Below are 23,261 nucleotides of genomic sequence, written 5' to 3' on the forward strand. Positions count from 1 at the left end.
AGTTCCCCACTACTTGTCTGCTCACTGTGGCCAAAGGAATGGAGATTTAATGCTGGGCTTACTCTTCATCATCTTTTATTTTTCCAGAAGCACCACTGCACAAACCTCTCTCTCTCTCTCTCTTTTTTTTTTTTTTGGCCATACCTGTGGCATTTGAAAATTCCTGGGTCAGGGATCAAACCCGAGTCACTGCAGTGACAACCCCAGATCCTTAACCCGCTGCGCCACAAGAGAACTCCCCAAACCTCTACTTCTGCCCTCTCATTCAGTCCTCCCACTTTTATGTTCCCGATCCCTAGTTGTTTCCTTTTAAAACGTGTTTCCAGCAGGAGTGACTTGCAGTTTGCATGATGGGATCCTCAAATCCTCCCAAATGCTCAAGTAAATTGTCCTGATGTGGAATTTTGTGCACATGAAACGTACAGTTGGGGATGACTAGTTCAGACTTTCAGTACTGAACGCAGATAATCATTTGGATCAATAATTCAATTTTTGAAAGGATACTTTAGCGCAAGGTACCGAAAAATAAAAAGGGTCATAAACGATTACTTTATAAGTTTATGATTAGTTATGTATATGTTCTATTTCTATGTACAATAGACACTTTTAATTTATAGTTTGCATTTGCCAAGCCAGCTTCTCCCCAACCTCAAATTTTAAATTAATAACTTGAAAAAGGCAGCAGGAATTAAACTGAAGGAATTCAAATGACTATGTTATTGTAGTTCTCATTTCAGCCATTTCAAAAAACTATGGTTTTAGTCAGAATAGGCTCTGGAAATCAAACTGTGTATCTTTGCCCAAAGAAGAAACAGGATTCAAAGTTTACACTTCTGGCTATTAGGAGGAAGGGAAGGCAAATAACATAGCAGGGAAAATCAGCTTATTATTTTTACCTTATACTGAAACTGTTGTGAAGATTGAAAAAAAAACCATAATCAGAAAGTGCCCAGCGTGTCCGGCCTAGAGCAAACGCCTAAAAAATGATAGTTTACCTTTTGAAATGGTTGATAGGTCTTTCTCCCAATTCAAAGTCCCCTAGTGAGTGGAGAGGAGAGGCGAGCCCAGAGCCCAAGTGTTAATCCCGGTGAGAATAAGAAACCCAGACTCCCGCCTTTGAACTCTCCTTCCTAAGCGCACATTGCCGATTTTCTCATTCGAGCCCCCTTCCCTTTTACCGTTCTCAATGTGTTACTCGAGGTGGCTTACAAGTACTTCGACTTTTGTCGCTTCATCACAACACACGGAACGTTAACAAACCGCGTTGGGATTTTATCGGTTTATTATGACTTTCAGCATTTTCTTCCTCAAAATGTCATCGTTCTTTTTGTCTAACAGCTTTATAAACCCTTTCTGGATCATTAAAAAAAGGACGCTGTGATAACGAAACTACCCTCGGAATTGGATTAGAACGAAGTTGCACTCCATTTTTCTCCATAGACGCGCATTAAAACGAAAGAACGCTGAACGTGCGCCCGGCGGAGTCCCTCTGGGCCGGTCTACGCGCCCCGCCGGGGGGAGGGGGGGAGGGGGAGGCGGGGGGGGGGGAGGGGAGGCGCCCAGAGGAGCCCAGGTCCGGCCGCGCGCGGCGCCGGACCTGCCCTGCGCTCCCCTGCACGTCCAGGGAGGCCGAGCGCCTTCGCAGCGGGGACGCGGCCCTCCTCATCCTCGCTCTCCCTCCGCGGAGTTCCCCGACCCCGATCCCGGATTCTCCTATCCGCAGCTTGGCGCTCTCCGGAGCCGGAGCCGGAGCCGGAGCCGCCGCGCCGCCCGACCGCCGCGTCAGAGGAGGAGGGAGCGGGGGCGGGGGAGGGGCGGTGAGGTCAGCGGCGGCGGCGCGTCCGCGGGCGGCGCATGCGCGGAGCGAGCCCCGTGAGTGGCAGCGGTGGCGCGCGGGGGGCGGTGGGGCCAGCGGAGTGGGGGAGGGGGCGGGGGCGTCGCGGCGGCCGTGTGTGGGCGAGACGGCAGCGAGTTTGAGAGGTCTGTGGTGCGGGGCGCCCGGGGGAGACCCGGCGCGGCCCTCGCGCGACGGCCACGGTCGTGTGTGTGTCTGTGTGTGGTACACGCACACCCGCAAAACTTCCTCCTCCCCTGCCCAGGAGGGCGGGCGCTGGGGGCCGGCGCTCGCGCAGCCCGGAACCCACAACAACTGGAGCAGCTGTCAAAACTTCGCCGCCGCCGCCCGGCCAGACGCGGCTCGCGCGGGGGAGGGGCAGCCGGCGGGGGGCGCGACCCCCGCCCGCCCGCCAGCCAGCCCCGCGGGCCCGCCGCTCCCCGCGCCGCGGCCCCTCTCTCCTCCCCGCGGCGGGCGGCCTGGGGGAGGGGCGCGGGCGGAGACCCCGGGGCCGGTGCCCCCCCCCCCGTGCCCCGCAGTAGCCCCGCCCCGCCCCGCCCGGCGCCGCCCGCCCCGCGCCCGCGCCCGCACCCGCGCCGGCACCCGCACCGCCCGGCGCCCGCCCGCCCCGCCCGCACCTCCCCGCCCCGGCCCGGCCCGGCCCGGCCCCTCCCTCCCGCCCGCCCCGCCCGCCGCCCCCCGCCCGGCCCCTGCGCGCCGAGGTGCGCGCGCCCGCGCGTATGTGTGTGAGTGCGTGTCCTGCTCGCTCCATGTTGCCGCCTCTCCCGGTACCTGCTGCTGCTGCTCCCGGGGCTGCGGGAAATGCGAGAGGCTGAGCCGGGGAGGAGGAACCCGAGCAGCAGCGGCGGCGGCGGCGGCCGCGGCGGCGGCGGCGGCGGCGGGAGGAGCCCCCCAGGAGGAGGACCGGGATCCATGTGTCTTTCCTGGTGACTAGGATGTCGTCGGAGGAGGACAAGAGCGCGGAGCAGCCGCAGCCGCCGCCACCACCCCCCGAGGAGCCCGGAGCCCCGGCCCCGAGCCCCGCAGCCGCAGACAAAAGACCTCGGGGCCGGCCTCGCAAAGATGGCGCTTCCCCTTTCCAGAGAGCCAGAAAGAAGTAAGTTGAGTGTGAGGGAGCCAGGCCGGGAGCCAGCCGCGGCGCCGGCCCGGAGCTGTCACCGGCGCGCCCGGCCCCGCCGCCCCCGCGCGCCCCCGGCCGCCCCCGCGGGGTGGGGGTGGGGCCCGCGCCAGCCGCGCGGCTCCGGCCCGGGGCGCCCGCCCGCCCCGCGCCCCGCGCCCCGCGCCCGGCCTCCCGCGGCCGCCCCGCACCTCCTTCCGCCCGGCCGGGCTCCGACGGCTCGCGCCGCCGTCACACTTTACTTTTTAGTTTGGCCCTCGCGCCGTGTTTTCTCGGAGCTTCTGGTTTTGGCGACGTTTCTGGCAGATTCCTCTTGGGCTCGCCGGGTCGTTGGCACAGCAAGCCCGGAGCTCACCTAGGCGGCCCCGGCCGGCGCGCTCCGGGACGCTCGCCGAGCTGTCAAATGCCTGGGCCAGGTGGTCTCCCGGCCCGGGCCGCTGGGCGGGAGGAAACGCACGGAGCTAGGGCTGGTTTTCTTTGTCAGCTAGCTGCTCCTTCAACTTTTCTCGCTCCCAAACCTATGCTTTCCGCCTTTAATGATAGATTAGGAAGTCCTTTGACTTCTCCCTCCGCCCCTCCCCCACCCCAGCCCCGCACCGCCCGGCGGGCGCCGAAGAGCACAACTCTCGTGTGCTCGCCCAGCTTCAGGGGACGGCGTGCGGCAAGTTTTGGAAACGCACTCAGGGTCCCCACCCCAGGCCGAACGGGAAGGGCACGTTGGCTCAGAGAATGCAGATGGAAAGGTGGCTGAACTTAGAGCGAAGTCGCCGCTCTGAGCTGTTACCGGCTCGGGAGTCGCTTTCGTGGGCTTTCGAACGGACATTAGGGCTGTTCGGTGATCAGAAACGTCTTTTTGCAGAATGCTTGTACGACAACTTTGCCTGTGAATTAAGAAACCCGTTTTAGTGCGGGCGAGTCGCTCAGCGCTTGTGGCTGTTGCGGGTGCCATGGCAGGTCCGTGAATGCCTTTCGGAGTTGTAGAATGGCGTGTATTGCTTACTCATTTCATTATACGATCATCTCATTGAACGGGTGGCAGTGGAAGGGTGCACCCGGACGCCGAGCCCGGCTATGGATAGTCTGGGGTTTTTTGTTTGTTTTGGTTTTTTTGACCGGGTGCACTCATTTAGTAATTGAGTAATTTAGTTAACGTTTGCTGATACAGAGTAAAAATAGTGTTAGCCAGGCAGGGCAGAACGGGCTTGTGGGAAGCCCATGCAGCCCTTGACTAGATGTGTGCTCTTTTTTGCTTTGCGATCCTTTTACTATGAAAATGATTCAGGGCCTTCAACTTGCCTCCATATTTTGTTACCAGCTCTGACAAATCGTGAGGGAAACAGGATGTATACATTATTACATTAGCTTCTTTGTGATACACAGTTTTAGGGTTTATTATGCCACTGGCATTGTAATGTTTGATATAAAGTGCCTTTGTTATTCCTACATTAACTGAAATTTGGAGAAGGAAGGTGCAGTTTGAACTTGAAATTCCTTTGCCACTTTTTAAAAATATCCTTTAAAACAACACATATCAAGCCATAGTAGGGTTTTAACTGCTTCCCATTTTCAACATTTCTTGGTTTCTTTCCTTTCTCAACATTAATTTGGGATTATTACATGTTTTAAATTTGTTTTTAAACTCTTACTCTAGAAAAAGTGGACCTATCTGTGTTTTTAGGCTCCTCACCCCTACACATACTAGTGTGTGTGTGTGGGTGTGTGCATGCTCACTTCCCCTGAGATTGAAATGAGCTCATTTGTATTAGCACAACTGGGTTCATCAGAAGAAAGATTGGTGTAGAGTATTATCACTTTATTGTTTTATTTTATTTTATTTTACTTTAGCTTTTTAGGGCTGCACCTGTGGCATATGGAGGTTCCAGGCTAGGGGTCAAATTGGAGCTACAGCTGCTGGCCTACACCACAGCCACAACCACGAAGGGTCCGAGCTGCTTCTGCGACCTACACCGCAGCTCACAGCAACACCGGATCCTTAACCCACTGAGTGAGGCCAGGGATTGAACCCAGAACCTCATGGTTCCTAGTTGGATTTGTTTCTGATGCACCACGATGGGAACTCCTATTATTTTAATTTTTATCTCACATTATGAATGAGGAAAAGGTAGCTTTCTGAGAAGTTAAAACATTTTTACAGAACGACCCTAGTCTAACAGTATAAAAACATTAACACTTTGGAAAAATGTTTAGAACATTTCTAAGAGTTGAGAGAGTTTTCTCTTTCAGATATGAAGACTAGTACATTGTTCCTTATAGGTAATTAAGTCTATAGTGGTAACTTTGATGGTTCCAAACTTTTTAGTGAATCCTTTAAAATTAGGTGTGTCTTTTGAAGGGAATGGAATCTCCTCTTGTTTTAGAAACATGTAAATGGACACATGTGTGAAATGGAAAGCCAGGAGAAGGGCTGGCAATTGTGTGTCTCTGCACTGTATTAAGATACATTCAGAAAAGACCCTGTAGTTAGCTGGGTAGTGCAGATCCTGAAAGTGAAACCGATGTGTAACCAACGTGAATTAGGTTGTAAACGTTAAAATTATGTGGAATTGCGAATGCTTACCTAGGAAATGAAAATTAATATCTTTGTGGGAGGCAGTGTTTAATTGTTAATGTTATTTTGATGGTCAGTAGGGGGGTGGTTTTACGTTAAAGAAGATGCTGTTTTTTAAAAGTAGGATTTTTTTTTTCTATTTTGGCATAAAATAAAAAGGTGACTGCATTAGTAATTACACAGTCTTTGAGTATAAGTTTTTGAAATTTTAATAGGTAAATAAGCATTTTCTTGTTTCATAGTGTTAGATAATTTTTATGTTTTTATCACATTTGAAAAGATTTCTAGTGACTGGTTTTACTTTAATTATTATTAATTTAAAATTATGTTTACTACCCAACGTCAAGACTTTTGAAGTGAAGCTATTGCTCTTAGGCAGAGTTTGAAACCTAGGCGTATAAAGAGGGACATGTCAGGTGGAACGGTGAAATTTGCGTTTGTCCAAAAGTTCTTTTTGACGGTAAGGACTCTCTGTTTTGTGGTTATTTGGAGTAGCTCATAATCTTTATCAGAGGTGCAGGTCTTCCCATTGCTGAAGAAGCTCCTACTCCAGGGTAGGCACATACCAGAGGTGGAGTTATTTTCTATTAAGGTTGAGGAAATTATTTCTGAAGCTTGGCTTTTATTTTTTTTTAATTTTTTAATTTTTTGTTTTTTTCTTCCTCAGACTGTATATTCACATTACTAAGCTGGGAAGCCCAGGAAGCCTTCTGCCATGTTTCTTACCAAGTCAGCAAAGTTGATGTTAAGAGGTGGGGGTAAAGGGGGCACAGAAGCAGCAGGTGATGGGGATAGGATTTCTGAGGCACCATCCTTGACCCTTTTTGAATCACCTCTTTATACCCTGAACCACTTTCTTTTCAGAGGATAATTTCTGTTATTAAAAAGTCACCTTGAGCATTACTGTTGTAGAAAAATTAGGCACAACCAGTGATATCATAAAAGGGACGAGGAAAAAATGGCTATGCTGCAGGTGACTATTACTCTTCTATATTTGTAAGGTCCCCTTCCCCATGAAAATTTCCAATTTTCATAGCTGTGAACTTGAAATACGTGAAACAAAAAAAAATCTTTATTGGAGTTCCTGTCGTGGCGCAGTGGTTAACGAATCCAACTAGGAACCATGAGGTTGTGGGTTCGATCCCTGTCCTTGCTCAGTGGGTTAAGGATCTGGCGTTGCTGTGAGCTGTGGTGTAGGTTGCAGACGCGGCTCGGATCCCACGTTGCTGTGGCTCTGGCGGAGGGCGGTGGCTACAGCTCCTATTAGACCCCTAGCCTGGGAATCTCCATATGCCTCGGGAGTGGCCCTAGAAAAGGCAAAAAAAGACCAAAAAAAAAAAATCTGTATTGCATTATAATATATGTGGTTCCATAAAACAATGGTTTATAGTTGAGAGATATCACTATTATTATTTGTGCTTTTTTGAGATAATGCAGATTATCAGTTTTTATGATAGTTACTCTTTGCTGTTTTTCAAGAAATTAGATAAGTGAAAATTTTTGGTAATTACTGGCCTCTAGTACTTAATGGGTACTGGAATGTTTTAATTTACTTGAAAAGCTGGTCCCAGAATGGCAGCCTCTCTTATCTGTTAGGTGGCCACATTATAGTTTGCTGTTGTTCTATTGGTCTTATTGATGAAATCTCTTGTCTTTGAATACGATGTTTTTAGTTTAATATACAATTTTATGTTCAGTATAATATGGTTATTAATATGTGAACTCGATAAATGGATTTCTACGTAAATTTGAAAGTATCACAGCGGTTTATTTTCCCATCTAGAAAATAGTGATTTAGTACATTTTCTTATTATCTGCTCTGCCAGATTTGTAGTGAGTTTGCTGGGTGACCAGACATAACTGCTCTACCCCTCCCCTTCTGCCCCACCTTTTTGCAAAACTGCACGTTATTCCTCAGGCCAGAATCAGATTTCTTCTGGGAAGAAAGTGATTGTCAACCTTGTATCCTTAAGCCACTTATGGTTATGACTGAGGGGCTTCCATGAAGCCTCAATGACCTTCCGATATGAAAACGGTCAGTTTTTAGTTACAGAGAACTTTAGGTGCTCTCTGCTCTCACCTGGTGGGGAGTGTGAGACACTCTTGACAGCATCTGATAGAGCTTTTAATCTTTGAGACAGTGGGACTAAACATAATTTTTAGCCGATACAGAATAAACTTTCCAATATGTGTGTGTGTGTGTGTGTGTGTGTGTGTGTGTGTGTGTGTGTCCCTTGCTCCCTGCATCCCTCTATCTCTTTTGTTTCTTTCTAAAATTATTTTGGGTCCTCTTTGTTTTCAGCAAGTTGATTAATCCCTTCATCTTCTGTTTTAAAATTTTGATCACAATTGTGCTGTAGTGCTATTTTCAAAACTCCCTGGTGGTATTAGTTCAAAAGTTATGGAGTGAAGTAGGGATGGTTTCTCTTCTCTTCGTGTTGGTGGTGGCCTGCATATAAATATATATATACATATATATATATATATATATGGTAGTGGTTAATGTGAACATTTAGCAGAAAGATTCGTCTTGATTTGTAATTGGAAGTGTCAGCCTTTTTAAAGAACTTAAGAGAAGTGGGAATGACACAGCTTTTTTATACTTTCTCTAGAAAAGAGTCACATAAAAGAAAAATTGTTTGGCTTTGCTTCTGCTATGAATTTTGTAGTGGTTGGAGTTCCTGTCGTGGCACAGTGGTTAATGAATCCGACTAGGAACCATGAGGTTGTGGGTTCGATCCCTGGCCTTGCTCAGCGGGTTAAGGATCCGGTGTTGCCCAGAGCTGTGGTGTAGGTCGCAGACGTGGCTCGAATCCTATGTTGCTGTGGCTGTGGCGTAGGCTGGCGGCTACAGCTCCAGTGTGACCCCTAGCCTGGGAACCTCCATGTGCCATGGGAAGCGGCCCTAGAAAAGACAGGAAAAAAAAAAAATTTTGTAGTGGTAGTGACTACGTATGATGCTCAAATGCTGAAATTGTTTAAGTCTAAGAAATACTTTTCTGTAACTTTTTAGATTTTGTATTTGGCATATGTTATTCACAGAGCGTGTAAGGGTTAAATATATGCCGAGGTGGAGAGTCAATTCTGGAAGAAGAGTGTGGCCCAGAAGGGGCCGCAAAGATTGGGAGGAAGGAGTACATGGATTAGGTCTCGAAGGAGCCATAGGACTTAGCCACTTGGAGCGAGAAGAAAGTGAGAGGCTGTTCTGGGATGGCCGAGTGAATGAATAGGTTTTGCAGGAAGTGTGAAAGGTGTTTTTGGTGGAGTGTGACTAGAGCAGAAGCTTCATGTGCGGGTTGGGGCCGACCTGTGATGGCCCTTGAATGCCAGCCTGGTAAGTGTGGGCTTTATGATCCAGGGCTTATGAACTGTTTACAGGGACCATGTAGGTAGTTTCAGTGAGTTCATAAGCTCCTGAGTGACAGCTGACCTTTAAGGCCTTGAGTTGGGGAGAAAACGGTGGATAAAAACAGCCTGGAGAAGAGTTCCTGCCGTGGTGCTGCTACGGTCGCTGTGGAGTGGGTGTTAGATCCCTGGCCCAGGGCAGTGGGTTGAAAGATCTGGCCTTGCTGTGTAGGTTGCAGCTGTGGCTTGAATTCCGTCCTTGGCCTAGGAACTTCCATATGCTGCAGGTGCAGCCATAGAACAAGCAAGCAGGCAAGCAAACAAACAGAAACAGCCTGGAGAGTCCTAGGAGTCTATGCCTTGCTTAAGTGAAATTGAAAATTCTGGCTGATGGTTGCCAGATGAGACTGAGATGTTTGTAGAGACTCTGTTTTTTTCTGCAAGGGCTGGAAATTTGGTTTTTGTTTGAAATCTCTTGATTTTAATATATAAGATTTATTTATTTATTTATTTATTTATTTATTTATTTTGTCTTTTGTCTTTTTAGGGCCGAACCCGAGGCATATGGAGGTTCCCAGGCTAGGAGTCCAATTGGAGCTGTCGCTGCTGGCCTATACTGCAGCCACAGCCACGCCAGATTCGAGCTGTGTCTGCGACCTACACCACAGCTTGCAGCAGTGCCAGATCCTTAACCCGCTGAGCAAGGCCAGGGATCGAGCCCGCAACCTCATGGTTCCTAGTCCGATTCGTTTCCTCTGCACCATAATGGGAACTCCCAATACATAAGATTTAAAATGCCATTTGGGACTGTACTTGTGGGCTAGGTCCAGTCTGTGGCCACCAGTGGACTATAGGTCTTTAGTCTCTGCTTTATGCCTAGATTATTTTATTTTTTAAATTGAGGTTTTAAAAATAGCTGTTTGTTGTCTTCTCGAGGGCAGGAATATTCTTCTGTTATTTTGTATTCTGTGTACATTTTATACAGTTGAATGTAGACACTCTTAACACTTGATGATGTGATGATGGCTATTTTAGGAAAAAACCATCCTGGTAACAATATGAAGGAAGGAGGTACCCAGAGGCAGAGATACAGGGTGTTGCAGGTTCTGGTGTGTGGTGATCTAGGCAGAAGATAGATTCTTCGTCGTGCTGATGGAAAGGAAGAAGTTTAGTCAGTGCAGAGGAGGAATTTTGAGTTTCTGGTTTAGGTGTCTATAAGATAGAACTGTCTGGGAGTATTTGGGGATATGGGATTAGAGTTGAGACAGATTAGGGTAGGTGATTAAAAATGTGATGGAAACATGATTACGTTTGTGATGGAACACGGTGGAAGAAATATGAGAAAAAGAATGTATATATATGTATAACTGGGTCACTTTGCTGTACAGAACATTGTAAATCAGCTATAATGAAAATAAAAACATGTGATTTACCTGAGATCCCTGGGAATATGGAGAATGTGTGGAAAATAGTGAAAAGGATTAGGGTGCTTACTTACCCTTAGGTGAGGACAAAGGCACCAAGAAAGCCCGTAAAGATGAGAAAGGAAATCAGAATATATTCCTAGTACAAACAGGCCAGCATATACATGCACAGATGCTCATGGCAGCGGAGAAGGGTAGAAGACTGGTAGAGAAAAATTGGCAAGAACAAAATACCTCCCCGTGGGTTACCATGTAAGTTTTTTCTTTTTCAGTCAGGGCTGAGAGATAGACCTGTGGGTACCAATATGGGAGAATGTCTATTTATCGACCTGAGGAAAAATTTACAAGAGTTGCAAGCAGTAATTGAATACTCTTACCTTGTAAAAAATACACAAGCCCGAACTCTGTATATATTTTGTGCATAGAAAATGATTTGGAAGGGTATGTTGTAAATATTAATACATATACTTTCATATATATATACATGTGCAGTGTTGTTTTTTTTTTTTTTTTTTGGTCTTTTTGTCCTTTTAGGGCCGCACCTGCAGCACATGGAGGTTCCCAGGCTAGGGCTCTAATCAGAGCTACAGTTGCTGGCCTTCACCACAGCCACAGCAACGCCAGATCCTTAACCCACTGAGCGAGGCCAGGGGTCAAACCTGCAACCTCATGGTTCCTAGTCAGATTTGTTTCTGCTGTGCCATGATGGGAACTCCCTATACGTGTGCAGTTTTTAAAAAGTTGCTAGGGAGTTCTCTGATGGCCTAGCGGGTTGAGGCTCCTGTGTTCTCCCCGCTGTCGCTCTGGTTGCTGCTGTGAGGTGTAGGTTCAATCCCTGGCCCGCACACTGCCTGTGTGACAAAAAATAAAAACAAAATACGAAACAAAGAGAGAACCTGAAATAAACGTTGCAATTCTCATTAAAATAAATAAATAAATAAATAGTCGCTAAATTTAAAACTATAATCTTGTTTTATAACTGCGAATACTAAGTTCTAGGGACATCACTGCTTCTGGAACCAAGATTACCTGCATTCAAACCTGGCTTGACTAATTATCAGCTGTTTTACTTTGGAAAGTGACTTAACTTTTTTGTGCCTCGATTGCCTTATCTGCAAAGTGGATATACTAGCACATTGAGTTTAGGATTGTTCTGAATTTATATATATGTAGAATTTTGAACATGTCTGGTACACACTAAATACTACTGCAGGTGGTATTAAAAGAATTTGTGGTTTTACAGTTTCTACTGCTGTCATCGGTTATCATCAGGTGTTTGCCTGACCTTGAAGAATGTACTAAAAAGGCTGTGGCATAAAATCATGCAGAAGTTACGGGGGTACGGTGATAGAGATTTCCGCATAGCTGTCCCTGTTATAACGAGAAAAAGAAAGATTAAAAAAGCAAAGTCAGCAGAAATTTCTTTAGAACATTTCTTAAAACACCTGAAAAACAAAACAATTCCCTACAAGTTGTGTATATAGTAACATTATTACAAAATCATTACAAAATTTTTTATTGGAGTTCCCAATGTGGCACAGTGGAAACAAATCTGACTAGTTTGTGGATATGTATGAGGATACGGGCCCTCAATCCCTGGCCTTGCCCAGTGGGATAGGGATCTGGCGTTGCCTTGAGCTACGCACTGTGTAGGTTGCAGATAGGGCTCAGATCCCCCGTGGCTGTGGCTGTGGTGTAGGTGGGTAGCTGCAGCTTCATTTGGTTCTCTAGCCTGGGAACTACCATATGCCAGGGTGCGGCCCCAAAAAGAAAAAAAAATTTATTAGCCAAACTTAGGAATGTTGTCATAGTTATCGTTTTATATTATAGTTCTGCTGACCATGGTTTTATTAGTAGTTCTCCCTAAATAAGACTTATTAGGTTGTTTTAAAATGACTTAATGTTGGAGTTCCCGTTGTGGCTCAGTGGTTAGCCAACCTGACTAGTATCCATGAGGATGCAGGTTTGATCCCTGACCTTGCTCAGTGGGTCGAGGATCTGGCATTGCCATGAGCGGTGGTGTAGGTCGCAGATGTGGCTTGGATCCTGTGTTGCTGTGCTTGTGGTGTAGGCCGGCTGCTTCAGCTCCAACTCGACCCCTAGCCTGGGAACCTCCATATGCTGTGGATGCAGCCCTAAAAAGACAGTGGACAAAAAAGTAAATAAATAAATAAAATAAAATGATATGTCTATTTGTACTGTATCACTTTTGATCTTTATACTTCAGTGTAATCCATTTTCATTGGAAACAACATAGTTAATGGTCATAGTGAAGTTTGTGTGGTTTTGTTCTTTTTAGTTTTTTTTTTTTTTTGACTGCACATGTGGCATGTGGAAGCTTCTGGGCTAGGGATTGAACCCACACCACAGCAGCGACCCAGGCTGCTGCAGTGACAGTACCAGATCCTTAACTTGCTGCGCCACAAGAGCTCTCTTGTGTGGTTTTGTTACTCTGTTTTGGTCTTTTTAGGGCTGCCCCCATGGCATGGGAGGTTCCCAGGCTAGGGGTTGAATCAGAGCTACAGTTGCCGACACACACCACAGCCACAGCACTATGGGATCTGAGCCAAGTCTGTGACTTACACTACACATCACGGCAACGCTGGATCCTTGACCCACTGAGTGAGGCCAGGGATGGAACCTGCATCCTCATGGATACAAGTCGGGTTCGTTACCGCTGACCACAACAGGAACTCCGTGGTTTTGTTCCTAATGTCATCTTTCAGTGGAACCTAGCAAAAAAAAACATCTTCCTTGATTTCCTGATATTTTGGATCCTAAGGACATACACTGCATGTTTGGAGTAAACACCCAGTTGCATATGAAATAACAGTATGAAACCTATTAAAGAATAACCATATTCGTTACCTTAAAACGGTTATCAATGAATTATTCTACCAGGATTGAGGCATTTGGTTAGTATGTCCAAGTTTTTCTCTTGTCAGTACTTAGAGAGTTATAGAACATTAAAGCTAGATGAGAATTCCAAGAGCATTTAGTCTAACCCCTTACTTTGCAAACACTTGAGCCCCAGAGAGATTGTAGAATGCTAGCGGTCACACATCAGGTGTCAGTTAACATGTTCAGTAACTGAAGGGGGAGAAGGTAGTTTGTTATGTTGGTGACCCCCCGTGAACACTACTAGTAGTCATGCTGTTACTCACCTCCCCTGGCACCTTGTCTGTCCCAGCGGCTGACTCTCATCAGCAGAAGGCAGCTCTCGTGCTAGTTTGGGGCCCATGTTTAAGGCCAGGGCCTTCCACTTTTGCATGCTTGGAGCGCCATCATCATACCTTGCTGGAGAGACGAGTTGGGAGGGAGGGATCCTGAGACTTCCTAGGAAAAGAGATGCCCTGCTCTTCCAGTGTCCTAGCTGACTTCAGCCCCTCATCAGTTTGCTTGTTGAATAAGCTACAGAACTGACCATCACTGACACTAGCAGAGGAACCAGCCAGCTGAGCCCAGCCCAGACTGGAAAATTATGAAAAAACGGAAGGTTGTTGTTTTAATTTGTTAGATTTTGCTATAATAAACCATATAGCAGGATTCTTTTTTTTTTTTTTTTCTTTTTAGGGCCACACCCATAGCATATGGAGGTTCCCACGCTAGAAGTCTAATCGGAGGTACAGCTGCTGGCCTACACCACAGCCATAGCAATGCCAGATCCAAGCTATGTCTGCAACATACACCACAGCTCACGGCAATGTCAAATCCGGAACCCACTGATCGAGGCCAGGGATCGAACCCACAACCTCACAGTTCCTAGTTAGATTAGCTTTCACTGTGCCACAACGGGAATTCCAAGAGATTCTTAAGAAATATTTGAGATATAAATGATAAAAATCACAGAGTTCCCTGGTGGTTCAGAGGGTTAAGGATCATGCACTGTCACTGCTGTGGCACTGGCTTGATCCCTGGCTTGGGAACTTGTGCATGCCGTGAGTGCAGAAAAAAAAAAATCATTACTGTTTTCTAGCTTATTTTTACTGAGATAGTTAAGTGAGACTAACCCCTAACTTCTGTCCCCCATTTCACTACGGTATTTTGAAATAGAGATTTTTTAATTATTGAGGAATTTAAGTGGTATTTCAAAATATAGTTGTTATATTGTAGATTGGATTATAATTAGATAAGATAAAATAATTATGAATATCAGCCTTCATAAGGGTATGATTTTTACTTTGGACATACAGAGATTTCATACATGTATATATTTGGAATATCATAAACTCTGTGTCAGAATAGATGAGCTCTCTTCCTGAGCCTGGATTAGGTCTGTCTTTGTGTGATAGAAAACCCCTAAGTAACATCGACTTGAATAGGAGTGTTTATTCTCCACAGCCACACCAGATCTGAGCTGCATCTGAGACCTACTCCGCAGCTTGTGGCAATGCCGGATCCTTAACCCACTGAGCAACGCCAGGGATCGAACCTGCATCGCCACAATGTCAGGTCCTTAACCTGTTGAGCTGCAATGGGAACTCTGTGATAGGAACTCTTAGAATTTACTGTCTTAGAAACTTTTTTTTTTTTTTTTTTTTTTTTTGCTATTTCTTTGGGCCGCTTCTGCGGCATATGGAGGTTCCCAGGCTAGGGGTCATATCCGAGCTGCAGCCACCGGCCTACGCCAGAGCCACAGCAACTCGGGATCCGAGCCGCGTCTGCAACCCATACCACAGCTCACGGCAACGCCGGATCGTTAACCCACTGAGCAGGGGCAGGGACTGAACCCGCAACCTCATGGTTCCCAGTCGGATTCGTTAACCACTGCGCCACGGCGGGAACTCCTGAAACTTTTATAATACAACATACCACCGTGTTAATTACATTAAATCATGTTGTGCATTACATCCCTAGCACTTAGTTCTTTTTTGATCACCTTGATCCACCTGGCTCTCCTCAACCCCCTTCCTCTGATAACTGCAAATCTGATCTCTTTTTCTGTGAGTTTCACCCCCCCCCCCCCGCCCGGAACTCCAGTTTCTTTGTTTTTATAGTATTTGACCTACAACACTGTGTTAGTTCCTGGTGCACAAATAGTGATTCCCTATTTCTGTGTATTACAAAGAGACCACCACCAGAACAGATTTAGAGTGTTACTGAGGGTGGGAATGGATGTTGCAGAAGCAGGCAATCGTCTCCACGAGTTCGAGCAACCTGTTGGCTTCCATAGGTCTGGGTTTTCTAGTGTATGAGAATGATGACATGGAACCAGTTGAGGTGGCAAATCGATTTCATATTGAGAGCCGACCCTAATTGATTGGTAGTGACTGCTTGTAGTGCTCTGTTGAACCCTGAGTCTCTGTTATTCAGTTTCTGCAGGGAGAGGAAGTAGTAGAAATAGTTTGGGTAAATAGGGGAGTATTAGCATGCTGCTGTTTATACACTGTCCCTGTACACTTGGCCGTTTTTCTGTGCAATTAATTGAATTTTTAAAATCTTTTCATTGAAAATATTTGACTATTCTGCTAACCCTTGGGCTGTCTTTATTTTTTTTGAAAAAGATCCTAAAATTTATTCCATATTTTAAAAAGTGTGGTAATAAATGTGAGACTCAACTTGGTGCAGAACATTCTTAAAGCTGGAGAGGGGGATGTCATACAGAAATACTAAACTCCTCTCTGTGTGTATGTCAGAATATTTAGGATATGCCGGGCGACAAACAACCTCAGTTCTCAGTGACTGCAGGCTGGAAAGGCTTATTTCCTTTTTTGCTTTTTTTGCTTTTTAGGGCTGCACCCATGGCATGTTGGAGGTTCCAGGCTAGGGTTCCAGTAGGAGCTGTAGCTGCCGGACTACACCACAGCCACAGCAACGCCAGATTCGAGCTGCATCTTCGACCTACACCACAACCACAGCTCACGGCAACACCAGATCCTTAACCTACTGAGCGAGGTGAGGGATTGAACCTGCCTCCTCATGGAGGCTAGTCAGATTCGTTTCCACTGAGCCATGACGGGAACTCCTGAAGGCTTATTTCTTGCTGGTGGTACACCTTGGTCATGGGCTGGTTTAGAAGCTTTCCGCTCTAGCAGTTATGCCCAGGTAGAGCGAGGCACCATCTCTGTCTTTCCGCACCTGCCAAGGCAGGAAAAGGAGAACCTGGTAGATTGTGCCCTGGCTCTCAGAGACTCTCCAGAAGTGGGGCTTGTCTTGTCTCATTTACATTTCATTGGCCCGAGAACATCATGCGTAAGCATTTAACTTTCAAGGGGGTAGGGAAGTGAAATCCCGTCATTTCTGGAGGAAGATCTGGAAATAATATGGTAAAAAGAACTGATAAATATCACGTAGAGTAACATTTAGCTTAGTCCAAAAATTCGTATTTGACTTGGGAGTATGTTTTGTTGCCTATTATGGGGTATGACCATCTGGTGGACTGTTGTGTTACAAAATATCAATTAAGGGATGTGTTTAATAATACTATTAAATACAAAATAACATTTTCCAGAGGTAGAAATAGTATAGGAGGCATAGGGCTTGGGCTGTTGATTATTCTTTCTGTTTTGGCTCCGCCTGTGGCATACAGAAGCTCCTGGGCCAGGGATTGAACCTGTGCCACAGCAGTGACAACACCAGCTCTTTAACCCACTGTACCACCAGGGAGCTAGAATTCTCTTTCTCCCCTGTACTTAATGTTTTCTTCCTTTCTCCTACATGAAAGGAGGGAAGAAATCAAATATTAAAATTTGTTGTGGGAGTTCCCGTCGTGGCTCAGCAGAAGCGAGTCTGACTAGAATCTGTGAGGGCACAGGTTCGATCCCTGGCCTCACTCAGTGGGCTAAGGATCCGGTATTGCCATGAGCCATGGTGTAGGCCGCAGCCGAGGCTCAGATCTGGCGTTGCTTGGCTGTGGTGTAGGCTGGAGGCTACAGCTCTGATTCTGCCCCAGCCTGGGAACCTCCACATGGCACGGGTGCGGCCCTGAGAAGACAAAACCAAAAAAGAAAAAAAAGCCCCAATAAATAAAAAAAATGAAATGGCTATGTAATGTTAATGAGATTATAGGTGACTTAAAATCAGTTCCACCCCCCCAAGTAAGTTCCTGAAGCGTATGTCGTCTTTTCGGTTGGGTTTTCTTTGTCTCTCTGTTTTCTGTTAATTGCCTGAGGAAGATACTACCTGGTCGCTACTGGGTGCTGAAGAAACCGCAACAGGACCCAATCCCTACCCTCGGTTTTTACCAGTTCAGGGCAAACTCTAGGGCAAAGCAGCAGCTCCTGTGGTAGAACATGCTCAAAGTACTGAGGAAGCTTAGGGAAGAGGGAACTTGAGGCGGGGGAATTGGAGGAAGACGTCTGAGTTGAGTCTGGAAGAGCGAAAACCAACAGTTGAAGAGAACGGAAAGGCCGGGAACGGCCCTGCATGGCCGTGTGGGTTCTCTCGTTGGATACTCAGTGGTGGCTTGCAGTAGAATTAATTAGTTCCCGATTTACAGGTGATGGAGCTAAGGCTTCGGGAAGATCACAAAGTCAGTAAGTGATTGAGTTAGGATTTGAATCCAGGTGCCTCTGACTCTGGTTTTTGCTGTTTAAAAATCTCCAGTTTTGGAATTCCCGTCGTGGCTTAGTGGTAGTGAGCTCGCCTAGTATCCATGAGGATTTGGGTTCAATCCCTGCCCTCGATCAGGGGGTTAGGGTTCTGGAGTTGCCATGAGCTGTGGTGTAGGTCACAGACAGCTTGGCTCCCTCATTGCTGTGGCTGTGGTGTAGGCCTGCAGCTGTAGCTCCGATTCGAGCCCTAGCCTGGGAACTTGCATATGTCTCAGGCGCGGCCCGAAAAAGAAAAAAACCCCCACAAAACTGCAGTTGTGTTATCTCCAGTTGTATTTCAGCTGTGAGATAAATAGGATCTGCAGACCTAACAGCATCACTTCTGTGGTGGGCGACACTGTCACAGAGTGGAAGTTTGCAGGCGAGTAGAACACAGATGTTCGCCGCCACACTGTGTACGTATGAGGTGATGGATGTATTGATTTAGACGGGAGGAACCCTTTCACGGTGCGTATCAAATCATCATGATGTTTGTGTTAAATATCTTGCAATTTTATTTGTCAGTTATACTTCAGTAAAGCTCACAAAGAAATGCTCACAAAGAAAGAAAGAAACTCCAGTCCATTTGGGTGAGAAAATGAGTAAGGGAAAGTATACTGGTTAAGTTTGAATAAAAGAGAAGGCAAACTTTTTTTTTTTGGTCTTTTGTCCTTTTAGGGCCACACCCGCAGCATATGGAGGTTCCCAGGCTAGGGGTCTAATCAGAGCTGTAGCTGCCTGCCTACACCACAGCCACAGCAACGTGGGATCTGAGCCGTGTCTGTGACCCACACCACAGGTCACAGCAATACTGGATCCTTAACCCACTGAGCTGAGGCCAGGGATTGAACCTGTAACCTCATGCATGCTTCCTAGTCAGATCCGTTTCCACTGCACCACGATGGGAACTCCCCAAACATTTTTTTAAATTAACTTATATTTGATTTATAATGTCATGCCAATTTATGCTGTATGGGGGAGGTTTGAATTTTTACTGTAGGCAGTAGGGAGCCATTGAAGATGAAAAGTAACATGGTATCTTTGCTAGAAAAAAGAACTGGGGAGTTCCAGTTGTGGCTCAGCAGTTAACAAACCCAGCTAGTATCCATGAGGATGTGGGTTTGACCCTTGACCTAGCTAAGTGGTCAGTGATCTGGGGTTGTTGTGGCTGTGGTGTAGGCCGGTGGCTACAGCTCTGATTGGACCCCTAGCCTGGAACCTCCATAAGCCGTGAATGCGGCCCTAAAAAGACCAAAAAAAAAAAAAAAACCCCACAAAAAAACAAAAAGCAAAAAAACCCAAACAAAAAACCTTGCCAAAATTGGGAAGATGGTGTGGAGGGAGTATCTTTACCCCATTTGTCGTGTTATGTGGACCAGAATGAGAACCCAAAGTAATTTGCATGCTCATATTTTTCCTTTTTCTCTTCCAGTTTTTGTCTTTTTGCCATTTTCTTGGGCTGCTCCCAGGCTAGGGGTCGAATTGGAGCTGTAGCCACCGGCCTACGCCAGTGCCACAGCAACATGGGATCCGAGCCGTGTCTGCGACCTACACCACAGCTCACGGCAATGCCGGATCCTTAACCCACTGAGCAAGGCCAGGGATCGAACCTGCAACCTCATAGTTCCTAGTCGGATTCGTTAACCACTGAGCCACGATGGGAACTCTTCTTCTTCCAGTTTTTTTCTGAGTTGTCTTTGGCATACAACACTGTGTAGTTTTAAGGCGGATAGCATAATAATTTGACTTATATACACCATGTTATGAGTAGCACAGTAAGTTTAGTGAGCATCTCATACAGATACAAAAGAAAAAGGAAAAAATAAAGGTTTTCTCTCTTATATGTACTCTGGTACCTAATGTACAGCAGTGTTAATTCTGTTAGTCATGTTGTGAGTTACATCCGTAGCAATCCCATGTGACGGGGGCTTTGTACCTTTGACCCCTTCATCCAGTTCCCCTCCCCCCAACCCTCATGCTTATAACCACAAATGTCATCTTTTTCTATAGTTTGTCCAGTTTTTGAGGTGTAATTAACCCACCCTATTCTTTTTCACCAAGAAATAATACTTGCCTAGTTTTCTTTTTCAGATTATCTAACCCCAGAACTAGAAACGAACCTCAGAGTCTTCTATTCCAGTGTTTTCAGTTTACGGATTAGGAGCTGAAGTGCTGACAGAGAGATTTGATGTCTTCATTATACTTTTCATATTTTTTTTTTTTGTCGTTTTAGGGCCGTACCCTTGACATATGGAGGTTCCCAGGCTAGGGGTCCAGTTGGAGCTGTAGCTGCCAGTCTGAGCCACAGCCACAGCCACTCAGATCCGAGCCTTGTCTGCAACCTACACAGCAATGCTGGATCCTTAACCCACTGAGCAAGGCCAGGGATCGAACCCACAACCTCATGGTTCCTAGTCGGATTCGTTAACCACTGCGCCACGACGGGAACTCCGTCTCTTCATTTTTTAACAATGTCTTTTGTGATGATCTTTGTACAACTATAAATATAAAAAAAATTCATTGAGTAATAAAAAAAAGTCTTTTGAAATGCTTTGGTTTCTAATTTTGATGAAGTCTAGTTTATGAGTTTTTTTTCCCTTAGGATTGTGCTTTTGGTGCCATATCTGAGAACTCTGTCACCAAGATCCAAAAGATATGCATTTACTTCTAGAAACTTTCATGCTGTTAGGTTTTTACATTAGGGTCATTGATACATGTGGAGTTAATTTTGTGTGTGGCGGGAGGTAAAGTCTAATGATTTTGCAAGTGGATGTACAGTTGTTCCGGCACAATTTGTTGAAGACTGTCCTTTCCTCATTGAGTTGTCGTAGCATCTTTGTTGAAAATCCCTTGATCATAAATGTACGGGTTTATATCTGAATTCTCTTCTGTCCCATTGATCTGTATGTCAGTCCTCATGCCGGCAGTGCACTGTCTTCATTAAGTTTTGAGATCAGGCAGTGCTGATTCTCCCAGTTTTGTTCTTTTCCAAAATTATTTTGCATAAGAGTTCCTGTTGTGGCTCAGTGGTAATAAACATGGCTAGTCACCATGAGGATGCAGTTCTATCCCTGGCCTCGCTTACTGGGTTAGGGGTCTGGGCATTGCTGTGGCTGTGGTATATAGACCAGCAGCTGTAGCTCCTATTTGACCCCTAGCCTGGGAACTTCGATATGCTTTGGGTGCAGCCCTAAAAAGCCAAAAGGAAAAAAAAAATTTTTTTTCCCATTATGGGTTTTATGCATTTTCATATAAATTTTAGGGTCAGCTTGTCAGTTTTTACCAAAAAAAAATTTGTTGGGGTTTTGATAGGGGTAATGTTGAATCTATAGATTAATTTTGAGAGAATCGATACCTTACTTTTTGAATACATGAAACCACATATCTCTTCATTTTGGTCTTTTTAAAATTTCCTTCAGCAATATTTTATAAGTTTCAGTGTACAGATCTTTTTTGTTGTTGTTAAATTTATTCCTAAGTAATTTTTTTTGATGCTATTATAAATGGAATTTTCTGAATTTCATTTATAAATTACTGCTGGTTTATAGAAACACTTTTTTTTTTGTCTTTTTGCTATTTCTTGGGCCGCTCCCGCGGCACATGGAAGTTCCCAGGCTAGAGGTCCAGTCGGAGCTGTAGCCACCGGCCTACGCCAGAGCCACAGCAACGTGATCCGAGCTGCGTCTGCAACCTACACCACAGCTCACGGCAACGCCGGAACCTTGACCCACTGAGCAAGGGCAGGGACCGAACCCGCAATCTCATGGTTCCTAGTCGGATTCGTTAACCACTGCGCCACGACGGGAACTCCCTTTTTTTTTTTTTTTAAGAGTAAGGCTGATTTTATTCATGGGGCCCCTACAGTGTGGTTTTGCAGTAGGAGAGAGAGATTGGGCTCAATTCTTGAAGCATAATTGAGATACACACACACACAGACACACCTTGTATATTCTGTTATTTTGGTAAACTCATTTATTAGTTTTAGTATTTTTTTTCTTAAAGTTTTTTTTCTTTTTTTTTTTATGGCTGAACCTGAGGTGTATGGAAGGAAGTTCCCGGGCCAGGGGTTGAATCTGAACTGTAGCTGCAGCAATGTTGGATCCTTTGACCCATTGCGCCACAGTGGGAACTCCCAGTTTTAGTATTTTTTGTAGGTTCTTCAGAGTTTTTCACATCCAAGCAGATAACTTTTAACTGATCAGATGCTTACCTTAAAAATCCCAAGCCACGTTTTATCCTGGGGAGAACGTATCTTTCAAGTTTCTCTTTGAGCATGTGTGGTACTTAAGGCTTTTCTTTAACTGAGTGTTCTGTGTAATTGGCAGCCTAGCAGAGATGAGTCTTTGACAAAATCAACTTTCTCTTTGGCTCTGGTGAGGGTTAAACATAAAGACCCACTACCTGAGAGAAGTAGGAAATATATACACAAGCAAATAGCCATACTTCATTTGGAGAAGTTTTATGAACAGAACAGCAGTTTGACTTTGGCAGATGACTTCTTGGTGCTTTAGTTGCTTCGCCTGCTAAGTGGGATAATAGTACCTACCTCACTGAGGTGTGCAAGTTAAATAATCTGTGTAAAGCACTTAGAATGGTTTCTGACATACACAATCACTTTATATGTTTGATAACTTTATTAGCATTAAATAGGCAGGAATTAAGCAAGAGGATTAAGAAGGGCAAATTGCCTAATTGATCTGAGTTCTTTGTAGTGTGGGTACAATTAAATCTTTTGAGTGGTTTTTAATCTTTTTTTGGGGTTACAGACCCCTTTAAATATAGGCTCGATTTCCATCGAAGAAGGCATACATGAATCTAGGTACACACATTTATGTAATTTAATGGGGTGTGTTCAGTGAGTCCCTGAAGCTTATCCAAAAGCATTGTAGGGGTTCATAGCCCCCGGAATAGGAACCTTTACTCAAAAAATAAACTGCCTTCTGAAGGATCTAGTCTTGGATGCAGGAGGGGACGGATGGTTTTTTCCTTAAAGCTGAGTTCTTTTTTTTATGAGATCTTTTGTGTGTGTGTGTGCATGTGTCTCTTTTTTATTTTTTATTTTTTAGGACTGCAGTGCAGCATTTGGAGGTTCCCAGGACAGTGGTAGAATCAGAGCTGTAGGCCTCTCATGGACACAGCAATGCAGGATCTGAGCTATGTCTGTGACCTACACCACAGCTCACGGCAATGCCGGATCCTTAACCCACTGAGCGAGGCCAAGGATCAAACTCACAATTTCATGGTTCCTAATTGGATTTGTTTCCGCTAAGTGATATTCAAGGGAAGATACTTTGTGATTAGTATTTTATGTATTTATTTACTTTTATGCTTTTTAGGGCCACCGTGTGGCATTTTGGAGATTCCCAGGCTAGGGGTCAAATCAGAGCTACAGCTGCAGGCCTACACCACAGCCACAGCA

General features: G+C 45.6%; 1 protein-coding gene across 6 annotated transcripts in view; it reads left to right on the forward strand.

Moving 5' to 3' along the window:
• The first annotated feature begins 2,565 nt into the window (after positions 1-2,565).
• KMT2C (lysine methyltransferase 2C) overlaps positions 2,566-23,261 on the forward strand; it is a 286,669-nt gene continuing 265,973 nt past the window's right edge. For 5 of the 6 annotated variants that reach the window (XM_047762929.1, XM_047762935.1, XM_047762930.1 and 2 more), the window contains exon 1: positions 2,566-2,951. In XM_047762929.1, coding sequence (XP_047618885.1) covers positions 2,791-2,951 — 161 coding nt within the window. In that variant the 5' untranslated portion in view covers positions 2,566-2,790. The remainder of the gene's footprint in view (positions 2,952-23,261) is intronic. The other variant, XM_047762933.1, reaches the window with a different exon arrangement.

The sequence above is a fragment of the Phacochoerus africanus genome, chromosome 16 (assembly GCF_016906955.1).
Source record: "Phacochoerus africanus isolate WHEZ1 chromosome 16, ROS_Pafr_v1, whole genome shotgun sequence".
NCBI classification, from domain to species: Eukaryota; Metazoa; Chordata; class Mammalia; order Artiodactyla; family Suidae; genus Phacochoerus; species Phacochoerus africanus.